At 37.1% G+C, this 20076-nt stretch overlaps 1 protein-coding gene across 1 annotated transcript in view; it reads left to right on the plus strand.

Annotated features, from left to right (window-relative positions):
- Positions 1-7390: 7390 nt before the first annotated feature.
- asic4a (acid-sensing (proton-gated) ion channel family member 4a) overlaps positions 7391-20076 on the plus strand; it is a 190700-nt gene continuing 178014 nt past the window's right edge. Inside the window, exon 1 of the mRNA XM_066688387.1 lies at positions 7391-7980. Coding sequence (XP_066544484.1) covers positions 7567-7980 — 414 coding nt within the window. The 5' untranslated portion in view covers positions 7391-7566. The remainder of the gene's footprint in view (positions 7981-20076) is intronic.

Consider the following 20076-nt stretch of genomic DNA (forward strand, 5'->3'; position numbering starts at 1 on the left):
AAAATAACTGTCAGTCTCCCTCGGTCTGGGGCTCCATGCAAGATCTCACCTCGTGGAGTTTCAATGATCATGAGAACGGTGAGGAATCAGCCCAGAACTACACGGGAGGATCTTGTTAATGATCTCAAGGCAGCTGGGACCATAGTCACCAAGAAAACAATTGGTAACACACTACGCTGTGAAGGACTGAAATCCTGCAGCGCCCGCAAGGTCCCCCTGCTCAAGAAAGCACATGTACAGGCCTGTCTGAAGTTTGCCAATGAACATCTGAATGATTCAGAGGAGAACTGGGTGAAAGTGTTGTGGTCAGATGAGACCAAAATCAAGCTCTTTGGCATCAACTCAACTCGCCGTGTTTGGAGGAGGAGGAATGACCCCAAGAACACCATCCCCACCGTCAAATATGGAGGTGGAAACATTATGCTTTGGGGGTGTTTTTCTGCTAAGGGGACAGGACAACTGCACCGCATCAAAGGGACGATGGACGGGGCCATGTACCGTCAAATCTTGGGTGAGAACCTCCTTCCCTCAGCCAGGGCATTGAAAATGGGTTGTGGATGGGTATTCCAGCATGACAATGACCCAAAACACACAGCCAAGGCAACAAAGGAGTGGCTCCAGAAGAAGCACATTAAGGTCCTGGAGTGGCCTAGCCAGTCTCCAGACCTTAATCCCATAGAAAATCTGTGGAGGGAGCTGAAGGTTCGAGTTGCCAAACGTCAGCCTCGAAACCTTAATGACTTAGGATCTGCAAAGAGGAGTGGGACAAAATCCCTCCTGAGATGTGTGCAAACCTGGTGGCCAACTACAAGAAACGTCTGACCTCTGTGATTGCCAACAAGGGTTTTGCCACCAAGTACTAAGTCGAAGGGGTCAAATACTTATTTCCCTCATTAACATGCAAATCAATTTATAACTTTTTTGAAATGCGTTTTTCTGGATTTTTTTGTTGTTATTCTGTCTCTCACTGTTAAAATACACCTACCATTAAAATTATAGACTGATCATTTCTTTGTCAGTGGGCAAACGTACAAAATCAGCAGGGGATCAAATACTTTTTTCCCTCACTGTATGTACCAGTTTTTCAAATGCATATGCTTTATATGATTTTTGCTGACAATTAATGTTCTGTTTTAAGAATGTGAAAATGTTTCAATCTGTAAAGCGCACTGTGGGTACCCTACAGAGGGTGCCATACTAAATAAAACTTGATTGATTTGTAATGCAGGTTATATGAAAATCAGGCTGCGCCATAAATATGCAGGTGTATACTGGACAGACTTTTTGCCTTACTAAGAAAAAAATACAGAGCTTAATGTGTTATATTTCCCTGGGTTTAGATTTCAATTATTAAGACCAATGATATTGCACTGCTTAACATCAGTCTCATAAGCTATTGTAGGTGGAAAAATATTTTTTTCCATATTACTTTATTTTTGAATGGTGGCACACTTCCAACTTGCATAAACCTGCTACCAATGCCATTTATCCAGTCTTAGAGCACAGTCTGTTTTATAGGCACTTCAAATAATAATGTAACGCAGTAAGTCATTAAATGCAATCAGCCAAAGTTTAAGCGTTTTAAGAGCTACTGTTTTATACTTGTGAATTACAATAATAATAATAATAATAATAATAATAATAATAATAATAATAATAATAATACCACTTTCTACTACTACTACTACTACTAATAATAATAATAATGTGAAAACGGAAGGAGACAATCTGGGGAACGGAGTAAAAACCAAACAGTCTAATTCCTAATTCCAATTCTAATTTATGATGATATTTGACAAATATTAGTTTCTTTGTCTTCTGTATTAGAAGCTTACTCTAGAAGAATACTCTTTGGTATACTTTGCCCCAAAAATTGAGAACTACTTAATGGAAAATAAGTTTGAAAGTTTAAGCTAAACATCTAAATGTGAATTATGTCTGCCAAGAAATAAATAACAATAATTATAATAATAATAAAGCACTCTTAAAGCATCCATAACATTACCTTGTGACAGTTAAAGCAAATAAGAATCTTAGTCAAAAAATAATAAATGGGTTAATATATCGTGTTTCGTGACATTTTCATTTTTTTGTATGGAATTTATTTTTTTTGTAGAACAAAATGAAGGACAATAAATCATTTGTTGTATGTTATTTTTATGCTACATCAAGAAATGTTTGCCATTAAATGCTAAGTAGTTATTTGTTGTAATTTGTAAAATAAAACTTTTCATTTTGTCATTTTGAAAATCACCCATTTTTGCACCTTCCACTTAATGTAAGAGCAGTGGCATAGGTTTGGTTTCAGAACTGGGGGGTACACAGCCACTATGCCTATGGAGCCAGACACATTATTGGGGGCTATTAAACGTTCCCTCAACATTGGTGGGGAACTATGCCTATGTGTAAGAGTAAAGCAGTTTCAGAAACGGACAAATTATGCAACATAAGAACATGAAGTTTACAAAGGAGTGGAGGCCATTCGACCCATCATGCTTGTTTGGTATCCAATAATAACTAAGTGATCCAAGGATCCTATCCAGTCTATTTTTGAATGTTCCCAAATGAGAATTTTTCTTTCAATACCAGCAATAATATTTGATATATCTACACTAATGCTTAAATTATAGCTTTGATAAATCACACGGTGGAAAACATGGTCTGAGTGATCTCTTCATAGCCCGAAACAGTGGCAGTACCGAAAGCTCCCTGATTTAAATGGGGATGCACCTAGTCAATGCAAGAAGCCAAAAGCATGAATTGAGTCTTCTAGGGGTCAGGTCCTTTGTGAAAGATTTCATTTTCTCCCTTTTTGCCAGTTGTGCACATGTGTTGCTGCTGGTAGGCCTGTTGGTAATAGCTATATTCTGTGACAGGTGTTCTGTTGATTACTGTTGCTGAGTGGTTATTCTCATGATCATATCCTGGCCCAGTATTTGCAATCATGCATCACCCAAGTGTTTACCATATACTGGACATTGGTGGTGGTATGAGTGTTGAGCAGACACATGCTATCCTAGTTATGGTGCTTTTCTTGGCACAGGGGTGGTGGGTGGACAATGACCATCTAGTGGCAAGCCAAGATGGCAAAGTCAGTGTGCACATTTTTCATACATTGCCATTTCATACCCTATACTTCCTAGACTAATAAGAACATGAAATTCATATTTAGAGAAACACAAATACACAGTTATTTTGCTGTGGCTCCTGAGAGCTTTTCAATTTTAAGTGCATTTTATAGTAAATACAGCTTGTAACTGTAACACTTTAACAGCATTTAACTGTCTGTGGCACCGATGTGGCTCCAGAGAATAAGAAGAAACTCAGAGGACTCAAATTGTCTCTCCTTGTTTAGGGTGTAACTATCAGAATAAATCTGTATAGGCAGTGCCAGTTTTTTAAATACATGCATGTAAATGTATAGTTCATATAAACACTCGTGTGGTTTTGGGTGTTTAATTACTTGTGATGCTAACAGAGGTTCATAAGCAGGTAGGCTGATTTCAGCAGTGATTAGAGATAAATACCATTTTGAAGATGATTAAATTACAGAATTATTTATAGGCTGTGCATACAAGATCCAAACATAACATTGATTATAAATAAATACATAAATAATAGTTTTAATGCATTTTGCTATACATGATGATACTTTACTATACTGTAACCAACCTCTCATGAAACGGAGGGCTATACCTTCAATTTACATTGGATTAATTTCAAGGCAAAAATTTTCCTCTGTTACTAGTGGAGGTATGGAGAAGATATCACATTTATATTCTTAGATACCCATATTGGTTGCATTTTATATTATTTATTATTGGTATATTTACTTCAGTATACATTTATTAAAAAAAACTGTAATTCAGGTTTTGCATTCAGTCATCCAGTAGCATTGTTATATACGTTAACTGAGATTAATCTACAAAATGTAAATATTTTAGTTTTAAGTCCAAAATACAGCAGCTAGTAGTAGATGAAAACTGTGTAAGACCCCAGTGTAGCCTTGGATTTTCAAAAAGCTTCTTAATGAGATGACTTCTTCAACCTTTACTTCCCCCCTGTCTGCTATGTTGATTTTCTTCTATTCACAATATCAGTCATTTAATACATTTCTTCATTATACATCATTAAAATTCCCCACTGAATTGGCCACCTTAAATACATTATTCATTACGTTTATTTTAATAACTAATCTTAATAACTTATGCTATTGCTGCAAAATGAAAACATCTGCTTGTGACTTTTATTTTCTGAAAATGCTAATGTGATCTGAGAGCTTGAGATCTTCAGTGTCCTTCAACATAAGAATGATTGCAAAAACATAAAACAAATTTGTAGAATTTGAATATCAAATATTTGCAGTCAGTAGAAATATAGTTACTGTTAAGGCCACAACCATACAAAATCATATAGCCTTTTGTATACTGGAGGCAAATTGTTCTACTTTTGAATTGTTCTTTTTTGATCTTGATTTTTTTTTGTTCTTAAACATCCAAATCTTCAGTTAATACAGGTACAACTATAAGCCTAACACCTAAGTATTATTCTGATTCTTTATTCTGAACTGTGATGCTTTTAAATGTCAAACCCTTTAAGGGATGTTAATGAGTGATACTGGAATTCATTCTGTGACTAATATTAAGTTATAATGAATGACTGCAACTGAATGCATGAGATATCACTATAACTAAGTAAAACTATATATACTGAACACAAATGCAACAATTTCAAATATTTTACTGAGTTACAGTTCATATAAGGTTTTCAAGTCTCACGTTTTGAGGGAGCGTGCAATTGGCCTGCTGACTGCAGGAATGTCCATCAGAGCTTCAGTGAGGTCAAGACCCTGGTGAGGACAACGAGCCACAGATGAGCTTCCCTGAGACTGGTGGCTGGTCTCAGATGATCGTGCAGGTGAAGAAGCCGGATGTGGAGGTCCTGGACTGGCATGGTTACACGTAGTCAGTGGTAGTGAGGCCGGTTGGACACACTGCCAAATTCTCCAAAATGACGTTGGAGTCGGCTTACGGTAGAGAAATTAACATGCAGTTCTCTGGCAACAGCTCTGGTGGACATTCCTGCAGTCAGCAGCCAATCGCACGCTCCCTTCAAACTGAGACATTGAGTGACAAAACTGCAAATGTTATAGTGATGTTTGATTGTCCCCAGCTCAAGGCGCACCTGTGTAATGATCATGCCATTTAATCAGCTTCTTGATACGCCACACCTGTGAGGTGGATGTATTATCTTTGCAAAGGAGAAATACCCACTAACAAGGATGTAAACAAATTTGTGCACAAAATTTGAGAAAAATATGCTTTTTTTTTTACTTTTTTTTATAAAGAAATTCTGGGATCTTTAATTTCAGCTCATGAAACATGGGACCAACACTTTACATGTTGCATTTATATTTTTGTTCAGTATGTATGTATGAGAATAGATTTAGGGCCGGATTCAATCAAAACTTTGACCCACCCGCTAATAGAAAACTACAGAACTGTACTCAGTTGCGGCTTCATTTTTAGTTAGATGCCACTTTCTTCTAATCATAAATGTAACTGCTATGATGTACAGGTTTGTAGTTTGCTATTAGCGGGTGGGTCAAAGTTTTGATTTAATCCGACCCTTAGTCATGGAGCAACATTTGTTATTATGTTCTCTTTTAAGATTAATCTTCTACTGGGGGTTGGTAGCAGAGCATGGTATATGAGAAGGGGACTCAAAATCTTCTTTCATCTCGGCAGGCTTGTGGTGATCTCAGTTCAGTATAGATTGCACTTCACCAAAACAACTCACACAGCCTGGTGCAATGTGTCAGTTCTCTTGGCAGTGCTCCAAATCTGTATAGCTGTAGTTCATGTCAGCAGAAAGAGTTGTTGGCAGGAAAAAATTGTGTTTGTGGTACCAAAAAGCTAATAACTGTTGTTTTAGTTTGGGGTCTGTACAGTTTATATGTTAATTGAAAATGTATATTTTTAACCACTGTAGCCAATAGGTGATGTGAGGATTAAAAGGAAATGGATACAAGTCGGCAAAATACCAAATACTCAATACTCAACTACTTAATTTTTTAAATACATCTATATTTATTTTTAAAGATTTTTTGTATTTAAATTTTTACAAAATTACATGTAGGCCGTCCCTTTGTAGACTCTTGTGATGAGCCGCTTCTGAAGGCTGCATACGTTAATACAAGGTTAAAGTCGTTAAAACTACACAGGAGAAATTACTACTGTGCCTAGTATCGTAGATCTGAAAAACTTACAGCATTAGGAATAGAAACCCAGAAAACCTAAAGATGACTGCAGCAATTACTGTTTTCATGCAAAAGGGCACAATTGCTGTGTCCGAAAAAGAAACGAGAATGATGTGCTCTCTACTGTCAAACTTAGACCAGTGTGTGTGTCAGAATATATATATATATATATATATATATATATATATATAATTATTATTATTATTTTTTTAAATGCTTAAATTGATTGATTGGATTGGACAGACTATGGGAAATTTGTAGGACAACATTGCACTGGTAGCCCAGTGTACACAATGAGTCTTGTTAAACTCACCTCTTGCTATCCTCCATTTCAATTGATCCAAATCCCAGTGTGATGTATGAGGTCAGACCTTGGATTTGAACCCCCCTCACAGGCACAGCTCTGACTGGCTAATCCATACAGCCCAGGACAAAGGTAGAAATTGCTACCCCAAAAGACCAATGCTCTACTGTTGAGAGGTCATCTCTAATGTGTGCAGAGGAGAGACATCAGCGTAACAGGCCAATGTACACAATGATCCCTGTGCTTGAATATGTGTCAGACTTTTAAATATTTTAATTACTGAAAGTGTCTTTTATGAAAATCTATCATTCTTGGAGCACTTCTTCCAAACCTTATTTTAATGCTTTGAGGCAAGGCTGCCAGTCAACCAGCCGATCAATGAGACCTCTTGCCAATTCTCCAGAGCATCATGAGGTTGCTGGGCTATTAGAAGATACCACTGCAGTGATATTTTTATATTTTACATCAACATTAAAAAGAAAAGGCTTTTATCTGGTGTATTGCTAGCTCATTTATTTTAATTGATCTAGATATGTGTTTGTGGTAAAGTAATTCTCGGGAAGTTTCTGTTTTCTCCATTTCTGGTAGTGCATTAGAATGGTATCTTTTTAATTGAAAAGTTAATACATATTGCACATGACCTTTTTATGTTTTACAACTTTGCTGTTGATAAGAGTTTAATACTGAATAGGGAATATTATATAATTGATGAGCCCTGCCTACAATCACATGGCATGTGGTAGAATGCTATATAAACCCACGGTTTGGTGTGTTGTAAGTTTTCATTCTTGCTTTGACTCCAGCAGTAGCAATTACAATGGCCGCAGTGTTTAGAAGAAAAACCTTTACCTTACCTGATTGTCACAGCTTTTTTTCAAAAGCCAATTCCAAGGAAATACCGCATGGGACAAGACTGACAAGCCTAGAGGAGTTTGCTAATAGTTCTTCTCTCCACGGTCTTTCACAAGTAGCCACCCCTGGACCCTTCACTGGGAAGCGGTGCATGTGGATAGTGGCTTTTATTGTATGCCTTTCTATTTTGATTTACCACCAAGTTGGCGTGGTCTCAACGTACTTTACGTATCCTCATGTCACCAAACTGGAAGAGATAACTGATGGAGACAAGGTTTTCCCAGCAATAACATTCTGTAACACAAATTCAGTCAGATTTTCTCAGTTACAGACATGTGACTTTAAAGCCCTTGGTTTTACAGAAAGTGATCTTGATTTTTCTATCTTGGATGAAGAGGATGTAAAACGTCTTACTGCGTTGTTTTCTGTGGAAAAAATAAAATACTGTAGATACTGTAATTATAACTGGACAGAGTTTTACGAACGGACAGGCCCTGACCTTTCTTCGATGATGATTCATTGTACATTTGAAAACCTCAAGTGCAAAATGGAAGATTTTCGAGTTGTAAGTAATATATGCATAATTATTACTATTATGGAAAATTTTATTTAGCTGTTGTAGCACTATAATAATAATAAAACAATAATTTACAGGATAAAATATGAAAAAGATTAATGTCAGGTTTTCTCTAAACAATGTCATTGTTCAGATCATATTTTTTAATAGTATATATGAATAAGACTGGGATTAGTATTCATTTTCCTCAAAGGATAAAGCAATCTAACATGAGCTGCAGGGAGTGTAGGATATGGTAACTGTTATTTTCTCTTTTCAGTAGAACTTTAGTTCAGTTAATGAAATGCTACTCAAAAGTTCTAAAGCCTATTGAGAGGTTTAGATATGAAAATTAAGATGCTTCTTAAAAGTTCAAATGATAAATAAAGGAGATGTGGTTTTAGATTAAAATGTAAAGTGTCAGTGAGCAACATAAAGCTGACATTGGAAAATTGCAGATGTAGGCCAGGTTTTATGATTCTTTCGAGAATGACTTACATGCATTTCAAATACAAATATTTAACCTATATTGGAATTCAGCAGTTATAAAACAAATAATCCTTTCTCCTTTCTCTACTGTTTCATTTCAGCCAAAGTGCAGAGACTGCATTTATCTATATTGTTGTTTTCCCCTAGAATCATGAATTAATTGAGACTACATTAGATTATTAAAAAGTACTTGTGGTTCGATTTTCAACATGCAGTCTATGTAAAGATTTTTGTTTAAAATAGCATTCACCCCACTGCTTCCAAAATGTCAGAAACATCAGGAAAATACCCCATGGTGGAGGTTTTGACAAGGACGTCTATTGAAAATACCATGACAACCTCTCTTTTAAATTGCTGCTTTTGTTATCAGAATGTCAAAAATACAGTGAAACATTACATTTTTATGACAATTTTAGTCAAGGCATTTTAACAACTCTGACATAAAAATGGTTAAAAGACTTTTATTCCTAAAAAGTTTGACATTTATACTTTTTGACCAATAAGTTCCATTTACAGTTGATCACATAATTTGCCAAGTTTGAATCCAGACATACAAAGAAAATATGCCTACTTTTATGCTGTAGCTGTAGTTATATTATGTGATTTCCAAAAGCTGAATGCTTGGGAGAAGTCAATTCAATATATACTTGCATATGTTAGCATTTGAAATAGTCAGGCTGACATTTAAAAAATATATAGGCTGGAAGTTCAACAAATACATTAACTGTCCGTGGATTTCTTGCTTTGATCATGAAGAATCCAAAAAGTCAGTTTTATCATTGAAGGGTCTGGGGCTGTTGCCCACCTTGAGCAAGCCTCCTACATTGAACTGTGATGCTTCCAACAAAATGCATGTAGGAACATTTTATATACAGGAGATACAGGTCCAGAAATATTTGGACAAGGAAACAATTTTCATGATTTTGGCTCTGTATGCCACCACAATGGATTTGAAAGGAAACAATCAATATGATCTTTAAGTGTAGACTTTCATCTTTGAGGGTAGTTGCATCCAAACTGGGTGAATGGTGTAGGATTTACACCCATTTCTATATGTGGTCCCCCTAATTTCACGGGCTCAAAAGTAATCTGACAAACTAACATAATCATGAATTAAATTGTGAGTTTCAATACTTGGTAGCAAATCCTGCCCCAAGAACAAGCAGGAACTAAAGCAGGAACTAAAGACAGCCACAGTGCAGGCCTGGCAGAGCATCACCAGGGAAGAAACCTGCATCTGGTGATGTCTATGGGTTCCAGACTTCAGGCAGTCATTGACTGCAAAGGATTTTCCACCAAGTATTGAAACTCAATTTAATTCATGATTATGTTACTTTGTCCAATTACTTTTGAGCCCCTAAAATTGGGGGGACCACATATAAAAATGGGTGTAATTCCTACACCGTTCACCCAATTTGGATGCAACTACCCTCAAAGATGAAAGTCTACACTTAAAGGACATCTTGATTGTTTCCTTTCAAATCCATTGTGGTGGCGTACAGAGCCAAAATTATGACAATTCTGTCACTGTCCAAATATTTATGGACCTAACTGTGTGTGTGTGTGTGTGTGTGTGTGTGTGTGTATATATATATATATATAATATATTTTGTTGAAACTCTGAAGATAGACTTAATTTTGCATGCTTGCTTAATTGCTTTCTAGGATCAAGTAAGGTTTCCTCTTTGTTGAGCTTCAAGACCGAAGGGCAAAGCCAGCCAAATAAATTTTGTGATGAGGCATCACTAAATGGCAGCACTACACCCCACCTCTAAACACACATTTTAAAGTATGTTTTGATATAGAATTAATTACTCAGCATCAGTGAAGTAGAACAGGTTTTAGAAAAATGCAGCAGATGTAATTACTGAAAATGTGAAGCTTATTAATTTAGCATGCTTCAGAAAAACAGCTTTCTAGGCACTGATACTCAAGTTTATGGGGAGACTTGGACAATCTTACTGAAAAAAATATAATTTGGATGGCAGTCTTAAGAGAAAATGCAACAGAGAACATGTTTTCTGACAGTTTACTGCATCCATTTCTAATCAAAATGCACATTCAGTCCTTAGAGCACATTAATGTTGTTAGCACATTTCTTTTGCATTTCCAGTGAAGCTCATCTTATAAACACGTCAAAGGGGTTTAAGTTAAGCGACCAGGGAGGCCATGGATCAATTTCAAAGGCTTTAGTTCTTTACGATTTACCGAATTTAGGATGAGGTCTGGCTGTTTGTTTAGGGTTCCTTTGCATATGAATTTTAAAAATATATATATTTAAAAAACAAATGTCCATAGGTCATTCAAACAAAAACCCTTCAAGTTACAAACTAAATGTTTTAGCATAGGCTCAACACATCAATGTGTTTGTCGATTTTACATACGTTTCCTTAAGGAGAGATGATAAGTTTGTTTTATCCAACAGAAATTGTATGCTGATCTGGGGAATTGCATTGCAGTGCAGTGCAGAATGGAGAAGCTTTTCACTATAACCCATTGTGTTACATCAGTATGCTTAATTCTAGGCAACACCAAAGTTTCATGCCAGGCCAATACAAATATACACTTGATTAAGTAATGTCAGTGGAAAAGTAACTCAACCTTAACCTTCAGTGTATGTTTACCAGGGACCCTAACCCAAACCCTAGCCTGGATCAAAAAGTATCCCTAATTCCATAATTTATCTTAATTTATATGCAGAATTTAGATGAATTTCTGTAAATATTGCACTCCAAACTGCCTGAATGCATCCACTTTCCAATCCTACATAGATTTTGTTTTCCCAAATGAAAACTGATTGATCAAATTTTTTTTCTTTCTGGTAAGGTTTCATAAACATCCAAATCTGCAGTTAATACAGATTGTCGAATTATTTTGCCTTACATCAATAATATTCAGAATCTTTATGCTGAATTTTGTTACTGCATTGTAGTGCAGATTTATTCAGTTTTTACTCCTTTTCACTATAAATAATTTTGAAGTATGTATGTATTTCATTAATGTTTTTTTTCTTTCTACACCTCATTTTCAATGAAATACCTCTTGGCTGACGTCTGTCTCGATACTGGATTACAAGATCAAGATGTTTCGAAATACCTTTTTTAATTAACTAGACATCTAACAGCATCAAAGCAGATAAAGTTTTCCCCAGTGTAAATTACTTTACCTAGTCCTCCATCTCTTCCCAGTGAAGAATCTGACAAGGCATTAGCTTGTGAAGACTCTATCTGCTGTGGCAGTGTGTGGAGTTTAATTAAAAAGTGAACATAGATACAATAGATTGTCCATAATTATATATATATATATATATATATACATATACAGATACATCGAGGGAAAAAAGTATTTGATCCCCTGCTGATTTTGTATGTTTTCCCACTGACAAAGAAATGATCAGTCTATAATTTTAATGGTAGGTGTATTTTAACAGTGAGAGACAGAATAACAGCAAAAAAATCCAGAAAAACGCATTTCAAAAAAGTTATAAATTGATTTGCATGTTAATGAGGGAAATAAGTATTTGATCCCCTATCAATCAGCAAGATTTCTGGCTCCCAGGTGTCTTTTATACAGGTAACGAGCTGAGATTAGGAGCACTCTCTTAAAGGGAGTGCTCCTAATCTCAGCTCGTTACCTGTATAAAATACACCTGTCCACAGAAGCAATCAATCAATCAGATTCCAAACTCTCCACCATGACCAAGACCAAAGAGCTGTCCAGGGATGTCAGGGACAAGATTGTAGACCTACACAAGGCTGGAATGGGCTACAAGACCATCGCCAAGCAGCTTGGTGAGATGGTGACAACAGTTGGTGCGATTATTCGCAAATGGAAGAAACAAAAAATAACTGTCAGTCTCCCTCGGTCTGGGGCTCCATGCACGATCTCACCTCGTGGAGTTTCAATGATCATGAGAACGGTGAGGAATCAGCCCAGAACTACATGGGAGGATCTTGTTAATGATCTCAAGGCAGCTGGGACCATAGTCACCAAGAAAACAATTGGTAACACACTACGCCGTGAAGGACTGAAATCCTGCAGCGCCCGCAAGGTCCCCCTGCTCAAGAAAGCACATGTACAGGCTCGTCTGAAGTTTGCCAATGAACATCTGAATGATTCAGAGGAGAACTGGGTGAAAGTGTTGTGGTCAGATGAGACCAAAATCAAGCTCTTTGGCATCATCACAACTCGCTGTGTTTGGAGGAGGAGGAATGACCCCAAGAACACCATCCCCACCGTCAAACATGGAGGTGGAAACATTATGCTTTGGGGGTGTTTTTCTGCTAAGGGGACAGGACAACTGCACCGCATCAAAGGGACGATGGACGGGGCCATGTACTGTCAAATCTTGGGTGAGTACCTCCTTCCCTCAGCCAGGGCATTGAAAATGGGTCGTGGATGGGTATTCCAGCATGACAATGACCCAAAACACACAGCCAAGGCAACAAAGGAGTGGCTCAAGATGAAGCACATTAAGGTCCTGGAGTGGCCTAGCCAGTCTCCAGACCTTAATCCCATAGAAAATCTGTTGAGGGAGCTGAAGGTTCAAGTTGCCAAACGTCAGCCTCGCAACCTTAATGACTTGGAGAGGATCTGCAAAGAGGAGTGGGACAAAATCCCTCCTGAGATGTGTGCAAACCTGGTGGCCAACTACAAGAAACGTCTGACCTCTTTGATTGCCAGCAAGGGTTTTGCCACCAAGTACTAAGTCCAAGGGGTCAAATACTTATTTCCCTCATTAACATGCAAATCAATGTATAACTTTTTTTAAATGCATTTTTTTTTTTATTTTGTTGTTATTCTGTCTCTCACTGTTAAAATACACCTACCATTAAAATTATAGACTGATCATTTCTTTGTCAGTGGGCAAACTTACAATATCAGCAGGGGATCAAATACTTTTTTCCCCCACTGTATATATATATATATCATATAATATATAGTGGGAGTGTGGAGGTACTACACGCACTTCCGGGAGTCTAAAAGGCAGGGCTCTTGAAACTCAAGACATATTTAGGTGTTAAAATGGTTATTTATTTACAAGACACAGTGCTTGTGAAGCCAAATCAACACAGATAGACAAAAATAAACACCTAGCTTCTCGAGCCTAACTGGACATATAACAGGATCCCTCTCTACATGTTTTAAATATAAACATGAACACACAGCAACCAAGTGTAATTACTTTCTCTTGTTCTCTCTCGCTCGCTCACTCTCCAAGGCTTACCTCCTGTCTTCCCAACCCAGGAAGTCCGGCGCTGGCTATTTTTATGGAGGAGGGGAGCCAGTCATGTAGGGAAAAGCGAGTCCCCGGTAATTCCTTCCCCCAGGATCCAAGGAAGTGCAGGGCAGTTTGGGGTTGTGCCTGACCACCTTTCCCAACACAACGTCACAATATACACTACATGGCCAAAAGTATGCAGACACCTGCTTGTCAAACAACATCTAATTCCAAAATCATGGTTATTAATATGGTGTTGGTCCCCATTTTGCTGCTATGACAGCCTCTACTCTTCTGGGAAGGTTTCCACTAGATGTTGGAACATTGCTGTGGGGATTTGCTTCCATTCAGCCACAAGAGCATTAGTGAGGTCGGGCACTGATGTTGGACTATTTAGGCCTGGCTTGCAGTTGGCATTCCAATTCATCGCAAAGGTGTTTGATGGGGTAGAGGTCAGGGCTCTGTGCAGGCCAGTCAAGTTCTTCCACTCTCAACAAACCATTTCTGTATCGACCTCGCTTTGTGCATGGGGGGGCATTATATGCAATGCAGGAGAGGGCAAGTTGGAAGTGCAGAATCATCTAGAATGTCATTGTGTGCTGTAGCGTTAAGATTTCCCTAGCCCAAACCATGAAAAACAGCCCCAGACCATCATTCCTCCTCCACCAAACTTTACAGTTGGCATTCCCCTGGCATCCGTCAAACCCAGATTCATCCATCGGACTGCCAGACCAGATAGTGAAGTGTGATTCGTCACACCAGAGAATGCATTTCCACTGCTCCAGAGTCCAATGGTGGCGAGCTTCACACCACTCCAACTGATGCTTGCCATTGTGCACAGTGATCTTAGGCTCATGTGTGGCTGCTCGGCCGTGGAAACTAGGGCTGCGACAAACGACTATTTTGATAGTCGATTAATCTGTCGATTACTACTTTGAATGATTGATTTAAAAAAAAAAAGGGTTTTATTCCATACAGTGCATATAGCAACAGGTAACATTGTTCTCAAAACCCAAGCTATTTTACTCTTCACTTTGAAAGGTGCTAAACTTTTCATGAATAATTAAAAATATAGAAAACTCATTAAATTCAGTGTTTACAGGCTTCTCTACATCAATGGCTTCAACAGCAGTCCAGTACTGGACTATGGAGGTAGAATGTTTTTTTCTGAAATGAGAGACAATACGAGTATGCATAGTAGCACAATATTTACATTTCCATGCACACTGGATCTGATGCATCCAATTTTTGCATGAAAAGAGAAAGAGATGAGTGTGTGCATATTGCCTTTCCCACCTTGCACACTGACTGTGAAATTAGTTTGATTCAATCTGATTTTACGTGTGTTAAAAATGACATTGACCAATGAAACACGAGAGAAGGATGTGGATTGGATGAAAAGCTTATCATCTGAGTGTCTAACCACGAATAACTATACAACAGAGCAAATCAATACAGATAGACAATATGGTAAGCTATCACGGAGAAGCTGGGCATGAATGGTACCTACTGTCTGATGTAGATAGAATTCTATAAAGTGGTAGAACAGATAAACAACAAAAATGTGACTTAAGCCCCATTTACACTGAAATGGCGGGAAATTGCATGCAACGTTTACCTGCTTTTTTTCTGTTTCCCCCCATTCACACTAGCTTTGAATGCCGAAAATTGCTGGCAGGGATCCATTCACACAGAAAACCAAGATTGCTGGCAAAAGCGCTGTAGCCATAGGAATGAAATGCTATAGAAGCCTGTGGAGTCGGGAGAGGAGACACGGGCCCATATTCTAGGAATATTTATAAAAGTTCGATCATTTCCCCGTTTTGCCAGTTTCCTTCCATTGTGTTTACTGGTCTATTGATTCTAACCAGGGCAGCGGTTCGGTTCGGACTCACTACTCACTATGAAAATATCCTTTGTTTTATTAATACAAAACAAACCAAGTTCACTTGATCTGAGTCCTGAGAAAACATGGAAGTGAACCACAAAAACAAACCAGAGTTAGTTTCCAAATGAACTGAGCACGTTTGTACACAAGACAATTGTGAACAGCCAGCACACTGATACATTGTTTCAAAACTATCAAATGAAACCGATTTTGTTTGAAACAAACCCAGTGTGAGGGGGTAACACGTTTTCCTGTATAGAGAATATATTTTGCATGGTTTATTGGTATATAACATATGTGTGACAATAGTTAGCATTACATTGCCAACCTTTTGGTTCATCAATAACACTCAGAATTGCTGCGACTATATTATTTTCAACCTCTGCCATTTCTAACGACCCGTTCGGTTTCTTGTTACGGTCACAAGTTCTTGTTCAAAGGTGTCTTAACCTTGTTGTGTTGTAGTCGCAAAAATGCGCCCCTATTCTGATTGGTCACGTCAGTTAGCTGACGCAATGCATGGACAATGCAACGACTTGACGCATCTTTTGCCGGCAATCATTTTCCTGCTCCATTCACACAGACCCGATGCCGGAAAATTGCCGGTAATTTACTAGGACCCTAGTCCGATTTGCTGGCAATAACCCATTCACACAGACCTTGCTGGCAACAAAATGCCACAAAATTGCTGGCAATTGTTTTAGTGTGAATGGGGTTTTACATTATTTACAAAGACTTGCACTTTCATATAAATAGTTTAAAGTTGAAACATGCACTCACCTTTTGTGTCTTTACGGTGAGGTCTTGTAGTTCATATGCGATATATACACTCACCTAAAGGATTATTAGGAACACCTGTTCAATTTCTCATTAATGCAATTATCTAACCAACCAATCACATGGCAGTTGCTTCAATGCATTTAGGGGTGTGGTCCTGGTCAAGACAATCTCCTGAACTCCAAACTGAATGTCTGAATGGGAAAGAAAGGTGATTTAAGCAATTTTGAGCGTGGCATGGTTGTTGGTGCCAGACGGGCCGGTATGAGTATTTCACAATCTGCTCAGTTACTGGGATTTTCACGCACAACCATTTCTATGGTTTACAAAGAATGGTGTGAAAAGGTAAAAACATCCAGTATGCGGCAGTCCTGTGGGCGAAAATGCCTTGTTGATGCTAGAGGTCAGAGGAGAATGGGCCGACTGATTCAAGCTGATAGAAGAGCAACTTTGACTGAAATAACCACTCGTTACAACCGAGGTATGCAGCAAAGCATTTGTGAAGCCACAACACGTACAACCTTGAGGCGGATGGGCTACAACAGCAGAAGACCCCACCGGGTACCACTCATCTCCACTACAAATAGGAAAAAGAGGCTACAATTTGCACAAGCTCACCAAAATTGGACAGTTGAAGACTGGAAAAATGTTGCCTGTTATGTTATGTTCTAGTTGAATTTTTGCCTAATTGAACTAACTTTTTATGTAATTGGGGCTTTTTAAATGTATTTTACCTTCTTAAACAGTTTGAACCAAAGATGTAAGACACAAAAGGCAATTTTTTCCCCCCAGTAAACCATGGTCAAAATTTTCATCTAATTAATTTAGAATGAGGTTGGTAGTTTTTTCCATAGTTTGTACAAAACAAAAAAGGGCAGCAGTATGTTCTTAGTTTTGGCTTTAAGAGGCACAGGGTTATTAACAAAAAAAAAAGCATTACTAGAGCCCAACCATATTCTTGTGAGCCTTCAGATTCCAGACCTAAACAAATAAAATTGACACTATCTTTCCTTCTTTAGCTTTGATAACATTGTGCTTGTGAACTGCTTTCTTCAGTTCCCATCTTTGAGGTCTGGATATTGTGATGGCCGGTCCCTTAACTGACTAACCGTACCATATTCCTAGAATATTAATTATGTTTTTCCTTTTATAAGTTCCTGATGTTCTTTATGGGTTAAGATAAACATTTTGGATTGGTTTGACTTTCCACAACACGGCTTTTGTTTGGAACCAGTCATTGCAAAACAGTGCAGGATTAACTTTTCATTGTAAACCATATCCTAGATTTTTTAAACACAGGAGAGCACTGTAAAGGCAGAACACCTGTATCCAAGCATATTTAATGTTGCGATGCCTTTGGGGAATGCTTTTCTTTTACTGTAACCTTTTTAGCCTTGTGGAAGGATAATTGGTCTCCTGATTATTTTATGTTTGTCACTCAGTCTTTGTACATGTACCTTTGGAGTTTTTAATTGAGGAATATTAAATATTTATTTTGACTATTTGACTTATTCAGCACACACCAATTTACATTGTATAATATTTGTTGGATCCCTTTCTTTGACAGGGTTTTGAGTTTAAGTTGAGTGGAAGTGGTGCAGGGGCACAATTTTGGGAAGCATGGCCAACAGTGCAATCCACTATCAGGGCTTGTACGTTTTTTTTCCTCCATCTGTTTTCAAACACCTTCACAGGAAAACACATTGTTAAGCCTGCCATTTGTACATTGTTCTGTCTGATTTATTAGTAACAAAACAGAAGTGAAAGGTGTGATTAATGCACATATTTACTAAGGAAAACAATCCCCAGGAGACCGAAGCACTTTCCTTACATTATGAATCCAGTATATCATTACAGCAATTAATGTTGAATTCTCTTGCATTTGCGCAAATATTAAGGACAAACCAGGCTAAAAGGTTACAGATTGGTTTTAATTATATTGTACCATTATTAATTGCATCCACTTATTGTAAATGTCATTATTTAGAATTGTTCAGCATCTTCTCACGTCGAGAGGTGTGATCAAATTACAAAAACTGCAGAAGGATATATTGCATGGACTCTTCAATTAGTATAACAAGAAGGATTGATTCTGAAACCATGTTTTATTTATTTCACAGTTTAATAGAAGGGGTATTACTCACAGAGACAACAAAGCCTCATTTTCTGTAAATATCCTGAGGTAAAAGAGTAAGAGCTGCATTAAGAATGGTTTTATCAAAATAATGGCAGCAGCAATTTTAAATGGTAGTAGATTCAATGAAATTTGGTTGCATCTGTCACTGCTATAAATGTATAATTATTCCTAGCTGTTAATCCTAGAGATGATTCTGTATAGTGAGTTGAAAAAAATTTCATACTAACTTTTAAAATTGCTATAATTTCATACTAACTGAGGGATTAGTGTTGGCTGACAATATGTCCTAAATAAGCAAAACATCCTTACAAAACAAAACAAAAAGTATGTACATTATAACTTCATTTGTTAATGTGCATTTATTTTTACAATATTTAATTTAGTACTTTATGCACATAAAAATCTGGCATTCCCTGTCTGTCTTTAGAATATGAATTTAAATGAATATGATCTTAATATAACTAACGGCAGTATTTATATTACACTTTTTTAAAGACTTTTCTTTTTCTATTATGAGAGTGTGCAATGATCAAAACGAGTTTCATGAAAAACTGCAAAATCCATTTGTAAGGAATCAAGAACTTCAGCTTGATTTAAAATTTGACCTCAGACTTTCAGAAACTTTCTGAAGCTGTTTTGTTTTTATTATTTTATGTTGTGCAATGATGCATTGCTTCTCCTGTAAGCATCCTAGTAATACATTTGAAAAGTCACTTCAGATCATATTTCTACTGGAATAATTCTATATCATGATGAATAATAAAATATTTCTCAAACAAGTAGAGGATTCAGATATAGCAAAGAGCAGCAAACTGTAAAGATTCATGTGAATTAACTCAATTTACTCAGTTAGCATGTCGAGCAGGCAGTCGGATGTGCATATAGTTTCTGTAAACCCCTCTGGCCTGTTTTGTGATTTGGTCTTGCATAGTGACCAGTGGTTGGTCCTTGTAGCATATGAAGCTGCTCACAGGTTCATCACACAATAAATTACAACATTTTCAGTTAATTGGATTCAAAGCCATTAGCTGCTGATGAGCAATGACTTATGATAATGATGTGAAAAATTATTCAGAAATTAAATGCTGTGAAAGTGAAGTTAATACAGACCACTGCATAATCACAAGATATTTAACAAGAACAAAACAAATGTGAAACACTTACATCTTTCATGATACTCCTTTAATTTAGGGAAGAATATCTTCAAGGCTTTTGCATTTAAAACGATACACAATAAATAGTATCCTTGGAGAAAATTTGTTGATCGACTGAATGCGAAACACGTCTCTTACTTTATTTAAAAGTTAACTACATTAAAAATAAACTCCCATGTATTTTGGCATATTCACTTCCTTTATTGTTTCCGCCTGAAATTGTGTAATGATTTTGAAAGACATTTACGCTAATTGTTGCTTTTTAAACACATGACTGTTACATACTGTTCTTGATGCAGAATGGTTTAAAGAATTGTTTTTAATTATGTTTTCATTTTGAATGCACCTTTTGTTGCTTATTATATGATTGAATTTGAAAACGATGAACATTCTAAGTAATTTTGTCTCTATTCCGTGTATTTGTTTGTATTTAACATTC

Source organism: Amia ocellicauda, chromosome 16 (genome assembly GCF_036373705.1).
Source record: "Amia ocellicauda isolate fAmiCal2 chromosome 16, fAmiCal2.hap1, whole genome shotgun sequence".
Taxonomy (NCBI): domain Eukaryota; kingdom Metazoa; phylum Chordata; class Actinopteri; order Amiiformes; family Amiidae; genus Amia; species Amia ocellicauda.